The sequence below is a fragment of the Oreochromis niloticus genome, linkage group LG9 (assembly GCF_001858045.2).
Source record: "Oreochromis niloticus isolate F11D_XX linkage group LG9, O_niloticus_UMD_NMBU, whole genome shotgun sequence".
Taxonomy (NCBI): domain Eukaryota; kingdom Metazoa; phylum Chordata; class Actinopteri; order Cichliformes; family Cichlidae; genus Oreochromis; species Oreochromis niloticus.
The window spans coordinates 16,290,135-16,307,892 of NC_031974.2; the positions used below are offsets into that span (position 1 = coordinate 16,290,135).

At 40.8% G+C, this 17,758-nt stretch overlaps 1 protein-coding gene across 2 annotated transcripts in view; it reads right to left on the bottom strand.

Annotated features, from left to right (window-relative positions):
* malrd1 (MAM and LDL receptor class A domain containing 1) overlaps nt 1–17,758 on the bottom strand; it is a 78,618-nt gene that overhangs the window by 38,329 nt on the left and 22,531 nt on the right. For both annotated transcript variants that reach the window (XR_003221780.1, XM_013276476.3), the window contains exons 11-19: nt 16,173–16,260; nt 15,915–16,094; nt 15,668–15,824; nt 14,137–14,293; nt 13,913–14,023; nt 12,036–12,249; nt 11,685–11,932; nt 9,197–9,485; nt 2,659–2,904 (exon numbers count right to left, since the gene is read on the bottom strand). Coding sequence is in view for 1 of the 2 variants with exons in the window: in XM_013276476.3 (XP_013131930.1) it covers nt 2,659–2,904; nt 9,197–9,485; nt 11,685–11,932; nt 12,036–12,249; nt 13,913–14,023; nt 14,137–14,293; nt 15,668–15,824; nt 15,915–16,094; nt 16,173–16,260 (1,690 nt within the window). In the remaining variant the exon portion in view is untranslated. The remainder of the gene's footprint in view (nt 1–2,658; nt 2,905–9,196; nt 9,486–11,684; nt 11,933–12,035; nt 12,250–13,912; nt 14,024–14,136; nt 14,294–15,667; nt 15,825–15,914; nt 16,095–16,172; nt 16,261–17,758) is intronic.

Consider the following 17,758-nt stretch of genomic DNA (forward strand, 5'->3'; position numbering starts at 1 on the left):
CTGACTTCTTTATTAGAACATTATTTGTCTGGCTGCACAGTAAACTGACTCAGAAAAAGCTTTTTGTTTTGTTTCTTCACAGAGAAGCTGTTTAGCGAGTGTTTCCTGTAGTATTTACCCACACTTGCTGTGACTGTTATTCTGTTAGGCAAGGTTTGAAATGATTTATTAAAGCAACTGATATGGCTCTGAGCTCATCATTCCCTGCACATATCTTAAACATAGAAATTGGAGAGTGATGGGAAAACATGCCCCCAGAGCTTGCAGGAGGATGCTGGCGATGCAGGACAGGAGCTCTGACGTGCCAGAGAGAGGGAGATGGGAAATTGGCAGATGTTATATCTTAATTTGAGGGTGTGTTTGGTAAATGACATGAGGAAAGTGCGGCATGTTACGTGTGCATGACACAGCACGCACGGGGGTCAGCCAGCAAGCTAGCAGACTTAGCTTCAACAGCAGCTCGTGTCACATTTGAAATCTTTTGCACATCCTTAAGAGCAAATGGGTGTGGACATCAACCTCTGTGGGGAGTGTCCTGCAGTGACTGTAATGTTTGCAGCACATCTTTTGGGTTAAGTTTGTTTGGGGATGTGACCTCCATGGATCAGTCAGGGCACACAAATGCTCGATAAGATCAGGGTCTGGAAAGTTTGCAGGCCGGGTCAAGGTATCTGCCTTTTTGTTGCGTTCCTTGAGCTGTTCTACTTTTTGTGGAAGCTGGAAAGGCTGCAGCCATCCTGGGAATCCCTTCCCTGCACACAATCTGACTTTTAAAAATAGTTTCTAAATGCAAGTTCACATCCAGCAGGCTGCTTGGACTTCTTAGTAAAGGAAGGTTTGTGTTCAAGATTTGCTATGCATTATCCTTTTAATAAAAAAAGATGCTGTCAGAAGCTCTGCATTTTTTTTTTATTTAGCAGCTGTGAGTACAAGAAAATAATTATTATAATATGATGTGTTAAATTTGTTTAGATCAGAGGAATAAGGAAGGATTGGTCTGTGTGTTTCAGTTTGGCTTAGCTGTTGGCCTGAGAGTGTGTGTAATTGTTTAGAGGGAAAGGAATTTATGGACACTGGGGGTCTGCTGTCATAAAAGGAGACAGGAAGCTACAGTTGGGGGTTGCTGATGCTGATGCTTGTACCTTCAATAAAAGTTCATAATTGTTATAACTTAGAAGTAGGTTTGCAGGAGACTCTCCACCTTATCTGTAAATGTAAATGTAAGACAACAAGAGGCCAATGGCTCAGTGGATGCAGAGTGGGGGTCTCAGTGTTTGTAATATGTTAACTCTGTTTTCTATGTTGTGTAGAGGAATTTGGTGTAGCTTGGGTGAGGAGATTACTTTTATGACCGGCAGGAAGTCACATACACAGAGACACACACACAGTGCTTTGACTGTTACGACGCACCCACACCTACATGCACACTCACTCACGTGCACTCACACATACACACGGGTATGCGCACAAACAGGCACTCGCGTGCTCGTGCATACACACACAGACACAGAGTTTGCAGCACACCATGGGGGTTTTATGATGGGGTCGCTTCTATAAAGCTGACTGTAAGAAACAAAGAGGTGGAGATCTGCAGAGGGACACCGGCCTTGCACGTCTTCCCTTCTAGAAGATGCATGCTTAAATGAAGATGAATAACGATGAATAAAGGTTTTGTGAAATGACTACTGAGTCCGGTGCTGTCTCTGGATGCCCGAGGAATAAAAAAGAACCGGGGTGAAACTGATTTCATAACACAGCGTTTCACCAGATGCCCTTCATCATGTAACCCCAAGGGGATTTGGATCTCTGGATTCAAAAGAAGAATCTTTTGGTTCCCAAGCGAGTGTGCTAACTCATGATTAGAACAAAATAAAAAGATCTCCTTCTTTGCTGTCCATTTCCTATCTGATCAGTTAGTTTCACCTCAGGGTTATAATGGGAACATTGGGAAGCATTGAGGCGATGGCTATGCAACAAATGACAGCTAATTTAAACTGAAATGGCATAATTGCATTGCTAGTTGGTAAACAAATTAGGTAACAATGAAATGGCATTTTAAAAAGCAAAATCATGTGCATTTGTTTCTTATTGCAATCATCTGAGGCTCTAAGTGGACCAGTAGGGTATGTGGAAAAACATCAGCATCTGTCCAGTTTTGACTGGGGAATAATATTAGCCATGTTTGCTGGGTTGCCATGAGGTGCTGGTGGATGGGTTGCTTGTTTTGAATCAGTATCAAAGTAGGAGATACATGCAGGAGGCTGCATAATAAAAAGTAGCTTAAGTGATAAGTAATTTATGTGTATTGCTTTTTTGGCATGCACAGAGCAAAGTGTAATTTTAGCCTTGAATAAATCACCTGGTGCACTTTCACATGCTGAGAAGAAACTCATTGATTTTGTCTCTAAAGTTACAAAAGCGTGAATTAAACATGGTGGAGAGCCATTTGGCCTAAGCAGGTAAAATTTGAAAAATCATTCATTCTGATTATACAAAGCCACTCACAAGCACAGATGCACCTGCTAAATTATGCAACGGTAATTCAAGAAGGAGGCTACAGATTCGTTCTTTTTAATGAGAAACGGTGGTAAAAAGAAAAATCCTACAACTTTAAATGTGTACAGAGTTCATAGTGTACCAGAAAATGCAAACTCATACCGTTCTCATTCATCAGCGTGTGATCATACGGAGGCCGTATGCTTTGGACAGACCCAGTGCCCAGCACCCAGTGAAAATTATCAGCAAGGGAGCTCTTCCACCCACAGCGTCCGTTCTCAAAGGTGCACGAAGTCCCACAATGCTTCTCATCCGTTCCATCGCCACAGTCATCTGTGAAGTCACAGCTCTGCCATGGAGTGAAACACCTGCCATTTTCACAAGGTAGGTAGCCCGAAGGACAGGACCCTGAAAATAAAACAACAAAAAAAAGAAATATATCTCAGACGCGAATGTTCTTAAATGTACAGTAGCATGTTTTTTCGAAAATATATGAAGGTCGCCAGTCGTCCTGGATCTGTGGAACTCACTACCACTTTACCTCCATCAGCCAGACCATATTACACATTTTCAATCCCATGTTAAAGCCAAACTGTTCAGCATTTAAACTATAACCCATATTTTTTATATATATTATTCCGGGATTTTAAATATTTCTTGCTATTGTGTTTTTTGTGGATCTTGTTAATTTTGTGGAGTCAGGCCAGCTTGAGTGTTTTGAAAAGAGCCAACAAATAATATTTATTGTCATTATTATTATTATTGAGCGTCCCATAACACAAAACCACCTCTGGATCGACGCACTGTAAAGGTCAGTGTCGAGCTTCATCTCCATATTCTTCTTTATATTTGTCTGTATTGATATCACATATATGCTGTATATATGAACTGTATATGAAACAGGTATAAGAACCAGACTGCAGGAAGTCATTGCTTCTCACCAAGAAATAATATCGTTTGTAAAACTGAAAACTGTTTTCCAGATACTGTATGTTAGTCATGTATGTTCATTTAAGAGGTTTACATGTGCAAAGCTAACAGGCTGCTGCTGCAGGGTAATATTTAAAGTAAGGCAATTTGTGTACTTTCTAAAACATCCAGCTTTTCTGTTATGAATTACAAAGTGCAATAAAAATGTTGTGCCTAAAGGAGTTTCAGCAAAATAACTACTGTGTGCTTCACCAGATTAGACAGCACCACATGAGTTGAGCATTAACTTTGGAGCATAAGCAGTCAACTCGAGAGAGGAGGACCGTCTGCATGTGGCATCGGGGGCTGTTTAAGAGGCTTAGGAAGACAAAAGGGCATGGGGCTGTAAGCATGAAACACTATATGATCGGGTGGTGGTGCTGGAGAAGGCTGGAATCTGCTTCTTTTGGAGCCAAACATTCCAGTGGGGTCAGTGCTTGGCTTAAAGGAGTGTTACAAAGGGAGATGAGGCGTGATGAAGAGGGGTGGTCCTTGTAATTAAAGGAGAGAAAGGGGTATAAGTCCTTCCTAATCCTTTGTTCCTCTTCAGATGCACAGGACCAGAAGCAATGTGCCCCACAAAGGCACATAGGAAGCCAGGAAGCCACAGCTCCCAGCTGCTTTGCTACATACTGAGGCTGTAGGTGGATTTATTTCAAAGATCAGCTAACAGCATACTGCTAAACCCACAGGAGTGGCTACCTGTGAATGCACACTAATTCATTTGTCCTCATTAATTCCTGCTTATATCTTCTTACATGGATAACTCAAAGAGCTCGAAGGCTGCTGGCAATGTGACCTTCTCACCAGGCTTCTCCTGTCCTTACTTACATACAGTATGTGGGCAGGCGCCCTGAGCGGCATGCTGCCCCCTTGTGCAGCAATGTCATTCAGCATCAACATTAAAGTTTAAATCCCAGTGAATTATTTCAGGATATGAAGTTTATTGGCTAAAATATAGAAGGACACCCAGGTTTCAGATAATTCACTGCAAAACTGTTCTATTTTTATCTAAAATATTTATAAAACGTATTGTTAATCAGAAACACTTTACTGTAAAATGTGGACCTTTATGAATGAATTTCCATAATACGAACATTGCAGACAGCCATTTACTCGACTGCACAAGTATTAAAGAGTAGATGACCCTAAATGTTCCAGTTTGCAGCTTTTATCTTTTAGAGAAAGAGCCACAAAAAAAAAGATTAAAAAGTTTTGCTTTCACTGCTTTACTAAAGGATTTTAATGGAAAACTTATTTCACTTGTATTTTCCCAGTTCTACTGCAAGTCCAACGCAATAAATGTTTTCAGCTGCCTGCGGATTTCTGTGGCCTGTTTTGAAAAGCTCGATAGTGACTCAAAGAAAGAACGAGAAAACATTAAATTGGCTGAAAAACTCAAATCTGATTTGCATTTTGTTCTTTCTCTCCTTCACACACGCTCACATTTACATGCAGTCTACAGATGCATACGAAGAACTCCACGTTATCATTATTCATGTGTGTTGTTCTACAGTTTCGGGTAATTTTTCAGGCACAGCTATAAAACAAGTGCAAGTGGAGAGTAAAAGCGGTCGGTCTTTCTGCTCCATCATGTGATGGTTTTATATAGATTGAAGCTGTGGAAGAAAAAGCTCCCGAGGGAACAGCAGTATATAATTACAGTTCCTGCTGTCTCTGCTCTCATCAGTATTACTGTACATCCTCTGCAGCCTGCAGCTGCTGAGACACAAAGGGAAAAGGTTTCTGTTTCAATTCTTCTCCCTCTTGTCTCATTAATGGCCACGTGGACTCACCTCACTGTCAGGGCAGCGGTGATACTCCCTGACTTAACCTTCAAGAAACGCTTCATATCACCGTGTTCTTTAGAATGCCTTTCTTTCCTGTTTTCACACTACTTTATTTGCTTCTTCCTTCTTCTTTCTTCTATATTTTCTCTGTACAGTATTTTTCAAACTAGTAGTCCTATGCACTGGATTTCAGCTCCTCGTGGCCTATGTTTAAGCCCTTAACATATACTGCATAGTGTAAACTGTAACTCCTTCCATGCATTTTCCTTCACTTATATGACTCAGTGCTGCAAGGGGAACTGGAGCCTATACCAGCTGCCAGAGGGCGAATGGTAGCAACCTGTCCAGAGTGTCACAGGGCCAACACAGAGTGTCAGACAACCATTCACAGTTGCATTCACACCTATAGCCAATTTATAATCACCAATTAACCAAACTCCATAAACTGCATGTCTTTTGGAGGAAGCCAGAGTACCCAGAGACAACCCAACCAGACAGGAAGATCATGCAGATGGCACAGAGAAAGGCTCCAGCCAGATGGTGGATTCAAGCCCAGGACCTTTTCGCTGTGAGCCAACAGTGCAATCGTCCCTCCGTTCATCATCTCTTATTCCTTTCCCTTAGTTTTAAGTCAGCTTTTTTCTGATTGGCTGCCACTCACAAACAGAAGGTTTGACCTGTGGGTTGGGCTTCTTTGCTCATAGGCAGACTACTTGCTGTGAACCAGGAGTAGAAAAAAGTAGAAACGAATCTGTGTAATAACAAGTGTCTACCAGTGTAATTAATATCTATGAAAATAATGAAAAGCAGATTCCCATTCCAGCAAATATAGACGTTCAGTCTGAAAGGATGAGTGACCTTCTCAAGTTAATTTAAATGAAATATTTTTAGACAAGCTGAATAAATAAAACCTAAAACGCATGCACTTTTTTTAACCATCATAATGTGAGGAAACTATAAGCTTCATGCTCAAGATGGATATATAAAAGATTCCTCTAAGTATCAACAGTATGAGAAAAATCACCAAGCAGAGCAGTGGAGTAAGCTGAAGGTAAGCATCATTAGCATGCAGACCTGCAGCGACTCTTATTGACACCACACTACTTCTCTAATAACGTCTGATTAATATTGGAGCACAGCTATTCACTGTAGGCACCGAAACAGACGAATGCAAACAGACAGTGAAACGAAGAGAGAGGTAAGAGAAAGAGACAGCTGTAAGGACAATCCTGCACATCACCATGCAGCTGGATACAGCTCAAAATGACAGGGAGCTTCACAGTTTTTATCCCTTTCTGCGCATAAGCAATCAGATTTTCTCTTCTCCCTCGATATCAGCTGCATCGGAAAGGCAGTACGTTTAATAGGCCAATTATAGCCACAGTGACAATGCCGATAAATCAGCTCTTGTTGTTTTCTCTTGCCTTTTAAAGGGTTCACTCATAAAAAATGCAAGGGATGCAGAGGAACTTCTACTTGCTGAACATCTCCCTAGTCTAAAATTCAAACTATGATGGGTTCGCTTTGGTCAGAGCTTCAGCCCCGCAAACGTTTCAGAGCATTTCTCCTTAGATTGTTTGTTTTAGTTCAAAACATCTTGTTTTTTTATATCAGCAAAACTCCAGCTTAAACTGGATGTTACTGTTGAATTGCTCAAAAAAACAAGAAAGGAATGTTTTATATAGGTAATTTAAATTAAGACGAGGATCTAACGGAAAACCGAAGATACTGAAAAGCTTAAAAAAGGAAATGTGCAACATTTAACAATGTTAGTCCAAAGAAAACCAGCATGTTTGAGAGGCCACCTCTATTTTCAAGAGCTCTAAATCTGGATTGGTTGAGCTTCAGACTCATTTTAATCAATTCCTCATCAACTCCAGTTTTCACCTCCAAATGAAGGTGGTGTTATAATAACCCAGGAGCCATTATTAATTCTCTGATTGCCCATATGAGCAAACTATCAAGGTGAAAGTAATCAAAACTGTAGTTATCGACATCTTAGTGAGATCTTTTCTGAAAATTCGCCAAATAATTTAATTGGGAACTCGGGGCTCTGCTGTTCCGTTCTGCCTCAATGACAGTGATCTTTAAGCTTTTGTGATAAAATCCTCATATAAAGCAGCCCTAGAGGGAAACAGTTAAACAGCTTTTCACAGAAAATGACTACAGTCCCAGAATTCGCCCTGCCACGGCGGAATTAAAAAGTCATTATTAGAATAGCCGGGTCTTTTAGGAGCAATAATAAAAAAACAGCTTTTTCCTGCTACACTCTGGCCTTCGTCTGGTCATTCAGTCTTTTGCAGAAACACGCAGTCCTTTAATTTCGACTGCAGAGCAAACATGCCAGGCATTTATTGCAATACCTCTTCTTTGGCAAGGAGAGCGCCTTGTTGAATTTAAGTACTTGCAACTTTGAGATCGGGCCCCTGAGTTAATATTGCACTGAAGCTCTCAGAGTTCACCACTTTTATCTAGTAAGAGTACATATATTTAATGTCTCACTGGAATTTGAAGGCCCATATTAATGCATTCTTCAGGGGAGGTATTTGACATGATGGAAAAGATGGTGAATGTCAAACCTCTGTGCCCAAAGAGCCAATAGAGACCAAAAACTGAGCCTTTTGTTTTGTTGCACTGGCACATGCACAGCAGAGGATTTTTAGCAGAGCTGTTTTAACTGTGTTTTGGCAGAAATACCAACTTGTTGTGAAGGTAAAGATGTAGATAAGCTTATTAAATAGTCTTCTGGGCTTTCTCTGTACATAACTTATATGACACTTGCTTGGTAGTCTGGTAAGATGAGCCACAGACATGCTGACATGACAGTAATATAAGTTGGAGGTTCAAATTTTCACTAAACTATAACACCAACAGGTTTTATTGATGACACTGTATACTACTATAGTACATGTGCAGCTCCTACATCCATAAAAATTAAACTACTGCCTTCATTTAGGCAGGGGCTTCAAAATAACTCTCCAAATATCTGCCTGAAGCTGTTACCAAGATGGCTGGAGAGTGCTGACACTTGTTTTCTAGAACTTTGGTGTAAATTATGACAGTAAACCAACTGGGATCAAATTTCAAAAGTGGAATCAGCTGCTATGGCATGCAATAAGACGTGCTGAGAAAGAGATTTATGCTTTACGCTATGCTTTCCTTCACTTATGAAATAGTCTAAACTACAGTATTCATGAATATGGCACAGTAGTTCTTGTCATAAGCGTATTATGTTAGCAATATTTGCAGTATAGCTTGTGGTGCTATAACATTTTTACCCCAGTTTTGCTGAGTTATAACAAGAGAGGATTGCCACCATTATTACAACTGCAGATTTTGAGACTTTTCGCCTGATAGGTGAAACAGGGAAACAGCAAAGTTACAAGGATTCAGTAAAAGTTGTGCCTCAGTGCTGCAGTCAACAAGTATCAAAAATAACTTTTACTTTTAAGGCAAACTATCTCGATTGTGTCACACCTTTCACCGTTGCTCTACCGCTTATAGAGTAGCTGCAGGCAAATCCACGTGTTCGATTCAAAGTTTGAGGAAAAGCAGCAGTCTGCTGGTGACCAAAGGAAATGCTTTGAACATTCTGCATTTACTGTTTGCTTTTCTTATTAGAAAACCACTCACGAACCAGTCAGGGAATACATGTTTTTCCCCTCACGTCTGGTGGTTGTGTCAGGTACAATATGGCAGACAGACAACTCTCGAGCAATACGTGACGTCACATGAGAAGACCATGACGTAAAACGTTTGTGAGAGGGATCAGGTTTATAGAAAGCTCTAGTTTATTTACTATAAGCAATATATGTACTATATAGTTTATGGTAGCTTACAGTTTTTCATATTTTTGTGAGTGATTGGAGGGTGTACAATAACACGGAAAGAAACAGCCAAGGTCAAATGAAACATATATCCAATAACAATGAACTGTGTACCTGGAGGAGGTGAAGGAGTGTTATCCGGCGATGTAGCCGAGGAAGCGAGAAGGCATCCTGGAGAGAAGGTAATGTCATCCAGGCAGATTTCAACCTTTGGATTTCGGCCTACCTTGCCCTCGAACATGACCTGGAAGTCCCTAGAGCTGCTCAGCGGGATCTCCTTCATCTGCCAGTAGTTGCCCTGATCTCCCGTCAGGGTCAGGAGGAGATGGAGATGGCCTTCGCTTTTGCTGAACACACTGAGAGTCCCAATGCCATCTCCAGACATGTGGAAGTAGAAACGCATCTGAGAGAAGGAGGAAAATGAAAAAGGGGTTAATTTAAATAGCATAAAGAAACCAATAGTTTAGTAACTCTAATGTCTAACCTAGAAGCTTTTAAATTTGGGGGGGGGATAGTGAAAAATTATGGTTTTGACTAATATCCTTACTGTAGATGTCAAATAATTCATTCGCTACTATATCTACACTGGTACTATTTCTAATAATAGGCTTGGATCTTTCAAAAGTCACTTGCTTGACGCACTGATACCACATTCCACTTGTTCTCTTCTTTTCTTTTTCTTATATTGGTCTACTGTGGAAAGAAACAAAAAGTAGAGGCACGCTAAGGTGATTAAGTTTTAATCCACTCGGTCTGTCACTGGATCGATGTGCTTTTCCCTTCAGTCGTAGCCTTTATTAAGGCACAGAGAGAAACTGTGTTTCTCCATCACACATCAGTGAGGTAGCGGTATATTTTATAGGCTTTCTCTCCAAATGGAGGCTTGTTCAGGAGCTGTGGCAGCACACCTCCCTCTCTCTTTCGCCAGAGAGAGCATTTCTCATTTCCCCCACAGCACAGCCCTCCCTTCAGTTTAATTGAAGCCTTTTTGCTAACCGTGTGATTGATTGACAGGTCAGGAGCAGGATAAGACAGACACGACACACAGAGCAAACCAGGCAGTCAATCAAGAAATCATTTCCCGGTAGAGCATCGGGCTGACAGCTGGGAGGACACACACATACTACCAAGCATACACACTCAGTTGCTAATTGCCTGTTTAGTTGCATCACGTTTTCAGCTCTAATTGTAAGAACAAGAAGGTCAATATTTAAAATTCATTTCTTAAGACTAAAACTTGCAAGCTAACAGGAATTTCTTAATTTTAGGAAATATGTTCGTGTCCTTCCTAATGCATGTTTGCCACTCATCTCTAAAATAATTTACATTAGTTACTACTGAAAGTCAAACATGCATATATTATATTATACACTGCTGTGGAAAGGTCTCGAGCCACCCTTTATTTCTTTATATTTTACTAAGAAAACTGAAGGTAGAAGTAGAGGTTTAGTGAAGTGTGCACTTCAACACTACAGCCCCAAATCATGATAGAGCCTCCACTATGTTTTAGAGATAACTGTAAGAACTGTAAGCACATTGGTGGCAATTTCAACTAAAATTTCAAATCCGGATGTATAACTCCATCAGACCTGTTTTCACTGATTTTCAGTGCAGTTTTCATGTAATCTGGCATACCTCAGCCTTTTCTTCCTGTTTCCCTTCTTTAAGACCCCTTCCACTGACACCTTTAAACCTGCAAAGCTTCAGCAGCCAGTAGATTGATCGACTAAAAGGCATCTCTCGGGTTCTCTGTCAGATCTTTGTTGGATATTTTCCCCCTATTACTTAAAGATATTACTTAAAAATACTATTTATCTGCTGTAGATAGGTTTTCAGACCAGTTAATTGTTCATTTGTCCTCCATCTGTCCAGTTTCCTCATACTGCACACCATGCGAAAAGATGGCAAGTTTTCAGTTATTATCTCTTTGGGAATCATCTTGTTGGTGTTATCTTTGGCATTTTTCAAAGATTCAACAATAGAAAGGGGAATAAATTATGCATTAGTGCATAAAGTTGAAAAACAGCCAATGTCCAAAGAAAAACTTCCAAAGATCTTCAGGAAGTTTGAACCTATTGCTTGAAATCATTTAAAGTATAAGAAAGTTTTGCTGATTGGAAGCAAAATATGTAGAAATCAGCTGCAGTTCAAAAGTTTTGCACAGTGCTTTGTATGCACACACAAGTCCCAGACAATTATGTGAATAACATCAATCATGTTGTTACAAAGCAATGTTTCTTAAGAGATCTAATTAGGAATCCACTGACTCACAAAACCCAAAGATGACAGGACGTGATGATTATTAATATATTGTTAAAAAATGTATATTTTATAATATTAATTAAAAATACAGTATTTTATTATATAGCTCAAATAATCCATCCATCCATCCTAGGGTTAAATGGAATTTGTGTTAGTGGTCTTGGTACCAGGACACACCTGCCTACCAACCAGCCTACCAGCTCAAAACCAATAGAAACGGCCAAATTTTAATGACCTCAGAAATTAAAAATTTAATCCGTGGTAAAGTGTTTTTTAGTGTCTTCATTTAACTGTATTTTTAATAATTCTCGTACATTCTGCCCTTTGACCTTGACCTGACCTTGCACTGTGAGCTCCTGCGGCTCAGTAGGGGTCCTATTATACGAGTGGTGCTGCCATCTTCCTGAGGAAATGAACTTTCCAGGTAGAGGTAGTGTCCCGAGGAGTTTCTCAGGGTATGGTCAGTTGATGGCCCAGTTCCAATGGTTGGACTGCTGCTGGCTTTGATCCTCCAATCAAAGTCATCCTCTTGGCACTGGCGCCAGGAACAGAGGTCAAACTCAAAACTGCAGCGTTCAATAAAACCCTCTGAAAGATGGCAATAAATGAAGAAATCAATCACGGCTGTTCATTTATCAGAGAATTAATCTTCCACTTAAAGTCATCAGTCAAACATTAGAAGAGGCCTCACGGCAGATGTAGGGGTTTTCGTCTGAGCTGTCCCCGCAGTGGTTGATGAAGTCACACAGGTTGTCCTGAGGGATGCAGTGGCCATTTGCACAGGTGTACTGCTCAGGTGTGCAAGGCTGGTCTGAAGGAAGAGGAGGGGAGCAATCCACGAAGCTGACGTCATCTATTACCAAGTCACCCATGTAGCTGATCCCTCGTTTAGCAGAGAATACCACCTGAAAAAGAATAACAGACCCGGGATCAACTCTGAGTCCTCACTATTTTTGGAGAGCAAGGTCGATGCTTAATGTTATCAGGCAAGCCACGGAAACAGAAGAGCCGATAGCCCCTGTCCTAATGAGTCTTGTTATTCTGTGTCTAGCGGCAGTCAGCTGATGAAGTGCTCGGAGGGGAAAGGAAAAGGGCACTTGTAGTCTCAAAAAGGGCTCTGAAGGTTTGGTGTGAAAAGGCCTTTCAGCTGCTGATTGTACCATCAGCTCTGATCTGACTCTCTGTTCTGACAAAGGTTAATGTGTATCAGTGGGATGACTTCTCCGGTGCAATCAAGCCACCAGGCACTGTATTTTTATCTGGGTGTGGCAGTTTTGCCCCTCAGATGAAGACATTGATTATCTCTTGTTTTGAAAGGACAGGCACTTCTCTAAAGATTGTCTTAGGTCAAGTGGCTGTGAAGAATTAAATGGAAGTTAAATAATTTACATTATTTAGTAAAACTCCGTTTTCACTTTGACATGATTTTGAATGAATTTTTGTCAGAAAAAAAGCCAAATTATATTGTCCAGGATTTTACTTATTAAAAACAATAAAAGGGTGAAACATCCAACATCCAGTGAATATTTTTTAATAGGCATTGCATCAGCCAACCAGGGTCTTAAAGAGTCTGAGCTTGTTAAAATAAGTTAGTATTAAATGGTAAATGGCCTGTATTTATATAGCGCCTTTATGGTCCCTAAGGACCCCAAAGCGCTTTACATATCCAGTCATTCACCCATTCACACACTGGTGATGGCAAGCTACGTTGTAGCCACAGCCACCCTGGGGCGCACTGACAGAGGCGAGGCTGCCGGACACTGGCGCCACTGGGCCCTCTGACCACCACCAGTAGGCAACGGGTGAAGTGTCTTGCCCAAGGACACAACGACTGAGACTGTCCGAGCCGGGGCTCGAACCGGCAACCTTCCGATTACAAGGCGAACTCCCAACTCTTGAGCCACGATCGCCCGATCGTATTAAGATAAGTAGTACAATAGTAGTACAACTTAAACTGGGGTTTAGGTTTAGGTTTTATATTGTATTTACTTTGTTTCTTTCAGCAGTTCACTGGGTTGCCACAGCAAATCATCTGCCTTCATCTCACCCTGGCCTCCTCTTCTGTGGCACCAACTCTTTTCATATCCTTCTTTACTACATCCTGTGGTCTTCCTCTTTTCTTCCTGCCTGGCAGCTCCATCGTCTATATCCTTTGTCCAGTACATCCACTACTCTACTGCACATGTCCAAACATCTCTGCCCTGCCTCGCTAACTTTATCTCCAAACCGCTAAACCTGAGCTGCCCTTTTGATGCTGCTGATGAAAATCTGAGCATCTTCAACTCCACCTCCAGCTCAGATTCGTTGGTTTTGTCAGTATCACTCTCTCCAATTCACACGTCATAGCAGGTCTTGTAAACCTTCCCTTTCACTTTTGCTGCTGTTGTTCTGTCATTTTATACTTTTAATGTATATCATTATAAAAATACCACTGTATAAAATGTCTAAATTGTTTAAAAATGACTATTTTATATTATTTTTATATAAAAGTTGATATGAACCATTTCATTGCATTAAACTGATTTAGATATCTCACTAGTTTTCTTAGGGAAAAATTATGCAACAGACCTGGACATTACTCAATAACCCCAAAAACACTTCTCCTCGTCTCCATTTGTTGCCTTGGTTACCAGTCTCAGTCCAAACCTCATGAGTGATGTTTGTTTGCTTCAGCAGCACCTGCAGACATCAGAAAAGCAATAGATATGAATATTTCCATGACTCAATTCGGATGAGACCCCATACACAGAAATGATCTGTCTTCTTCAGCTGAGTGTGTCTTCTCTCTTTACCTGCAGTGTTCCCACGGTGAAGCCCCTCATGTGGTACCAGAAGACCAGGGTGCACTGCGGCCCAGTGGAGGAGATGACAGGAGTCTGGAGGTCAGTGGTCTGACCGTATCCACCGTTTGAACTGTCTGCATACATATACCACCCCTTGGAGCTGTTGCTATCAGAGGAATATCAGGAATACAGAATAAGATCTCAAATTCAGCTGCGGATCTGAGACGGAAATGAGGAGTTAAATCAGCTTTAGTAATGTCTTTAGCCTGAGTGCCTTGGATATACTGAGAAAGGGCTCTGCATTGGAACTGACAACTGTATTTTAATTTAGTGTAGTATAGTGTAAAAATATATGCTTTTTTCAGTAAAACATTTGTCTTAAAGGAAACAACCCATTTGCGATTTCTTGGCATTTCTTTTGGGAAATATTCGTTTATGATTTTTGCCCTTCAGGCCTAAACGGCTGATGGGATATTGGTATTGCCCTGCCAGGCAAGGAGGAAAGGTGAACACCCAAGTTTGTGAATGCAATACGAGATGCAATACAAATACGAATGCAAGAAAGAGGCGATGTAGGACTTTCAAATTTATACTGTTGGGGTTTCTACTAAAAATCTCGAGGACGAGAATCTGGTGAATGCGATAACTTGAGAACGAAGTCATGTAGGATTTGATACAATAGCTGTATCTACCAGGAGGCTGAGGGGTACTACTGGCTGCTGTCTGAATTTTTTGTAAATTGTTACATTTTCACAGAGGGAATAAATTGCTGAAGAAGTAAGAAAGTTCAAAAACACCAGTTGGGAGAACATCTAGCAATTAATTAATTTAATTGGTGTCAGGTCTATAACATGATTAGCTATAAAAGGGATGTCTTAGAGAGTCTCTCAGAAGTAAAGATGGGCAGAGATCTGTGAAAGAGTGCGTAAGAAGGTGTTCCTCAGCGTCAAATTGCAGAGGCTTTGCAACTGTCATCGTCTACAGTGCATAAAATCATCAAAAGATTCAGAGAAACTGGAAATGCCTCTGTGTGTAAGGGACAAGGCTGAAGACCTTTATTGGATGCCCGTGGTGTTCCATCCCTCAGACAACACTGCAACACTCATCGGCATGATTGTGTCACTGACATTACTAAATGGGCCCAGGAACACTTCCAGAAACCACTGATGGTTAAGATGCGAACTAAAGCTGCAAAAAAAAAAAAAAAGAGCCATATTTAAACATGCTCCAGAAGCGCCGTCGTGTCCTGTGGGCCAAGAATCATTTGAAATTGACTGTTTCACAGTGGGAAAGTATTCTATATACAAATGAAACAATCTTGTTGGTAATCCCGGACGCTGTGGAGAAGAAAGCCCTTCCAACATGCTGTCAGCGTTCAGTTCAAAAGCCAGCATCTCTGATGGTATGGAGGTGCCTAAGTGCACATGGTATGGGCAGCTTGCACGTTTTGGTAGGAAGTATCAGTGCTGAAAGGTATTATAAAGGTTTCAAAATGAACAATAATACTGAAAAAAACAACAACTCGTAGGTAGGTGCTTACAGGGTGTGGTCATTAGTAGGACGGTGGTACTCCTCTCCATGATGATTGCTCTCCCCTTGGTCACATGACCAGCGAAACGAGTGATTTAGTATGAAAGAGGGTTTGACAATCTTCCACCCACAAGTGTCACCTCCTTCAAAATCACAGCTTTCCTTCACTGGAAAAGAGGGAATATAAAAAAAAAAATGTCACAAAAACATTTAAGAAGACTGATAATGCAATAGTTAAAGCCTTTTAAATGTTTTACCGCAACTTATTTCGTCTGATCCATCAGAGCAATCATATCTAAAGTCGCACACTTGACTGAAGGGAACGCACTCCCCATATGTCCCACAAGGAAACTCTCCATTATGGCACATGTTGGGCTGAACTGTGGGGGCTGGAGTCGTCACTGCTGGAGTTGTATTATTCAGTGTGGGGAGCTCTCCTAGAGCAAGAGACAGCAGAAAATAACTAACACTGGAAACAGAATTTCACTGTACAGTTTTGTGTTGTAATCGTTTACCTTCATAAGGCTCACAGTTGAGGAAGGAAAGGTCATCAATAGCAATGTCTCCAGTAAAATCATCTCCAACTGTACCTTGAATCAAAATCTGGGAAATAAACACACGGCATATTCAGTCGACGAGTTAGCGTATAAAGTCCGTCCAAAGCTTTTAACAGTAATAGCTGTAGCTGCTGGTGTGTTAATTTGGGAACCAATTAAAAGCGAAGTCAGGATTTTGTAATTAAGTACATCTGCTGGGACACTTCAGGTTATTTCGAAAATTTTCATATAACCTTTTGGTTCAGTCATAACAATCTCCGTTACCTTGCTAATATCTACTGAAGTTAGCCCAATTTAGATAGCTATATGATGGTGTAAGTAAAAATTCTCTGTTAGAGAGAAGATTGCACACAGACAGATTACACACACTCAAAGTTTTACAGAAGAAACATCAGAAGAAACATTAAAAAAAGCTTTTTTTTTTAATGCTTAATCATATCACCTTCAGTCTGAGCAACATGATGAAAATTCGCTAACATTAGCTTTGTGCGTTTGTTCAGTAAGGCCTCAGGCACACAGGCCTTGGGACTAGCTGACAATGTGAAACTGGTCACAATGAGGTACATGGTGGTGCACCGGAAACCACCTCACGATTGATCCTCTGCCTAATCCTACAAGCCTTTTGTGCGACTTAGGGTTAGTCACACGATAGGTTGGGGCAAGGTCTCACAATGGGCTCACCTGAAACCTTGGCTGATCGTTACCCACAACCTTGGCTCGTGTGATTAGGCAGAGGATCAATAGTTGCTCCACGACCCTTTTAGGGACATTCCCAATATGGCTTAAAAATCTGGGACTCTCCACCAATTGCTCTTAGAACTGAAGCTTCTTGGATGACAGGTTGAAACGTCTTCAAGAAACTTAAAGAAGTCCGGACGCTTTTCTTTCTAAGCTCCTCAGACAACAGTAAGGCACTAATTGTTAAATTTTTGAGTGGCAGCAGCAATCTGCTAGCAACCAAAGCAAGTTTACATGGAGGTTTGTGTTGCAATACAGCAACCCCCTGCAACCACTAACCAACTGGTCAGGGAATACACATTTAGCTAATTAAGTTCAAAGCAAAAAAAAAAGATTATATATTCCCTACAGTCCCTGAAAAACAGAAAGTTTGAGATGTAGCTTAAGGCTTGATTGTCACAGGGGAGCTAGTTCACCTTCTGCTAATGTAACATGTTGGCACCTAGAATGGACGGCTTGATTCAATATATTAGTGGCTCAATAATGCAAATGAACAATTATCAATACTTGGCAAAAGCCTCCTTTATCTAAAACTGCTGAAATGCCAATAAATTAGACACATATTTCTTCATTTAATTATTGACTTAAAATTTTCTTATAGAAAGCATTCAGTTATCCAGGTTATATGTGTGTTTCCCCTTTTTTAAACAATTTTCTCAGAGATGTTGCGCCAGAGCCTTCAGTTTTCAGGCCCCTCTTCTGTGGAACCAACTTCCAGTTTGGATTCGGGAGACAGACACTATCTCTACTTTCAAGATTAGGCTTAAAACTTTCCTTTTTGCTAAAGCATATAGTTAGGGCTGGAC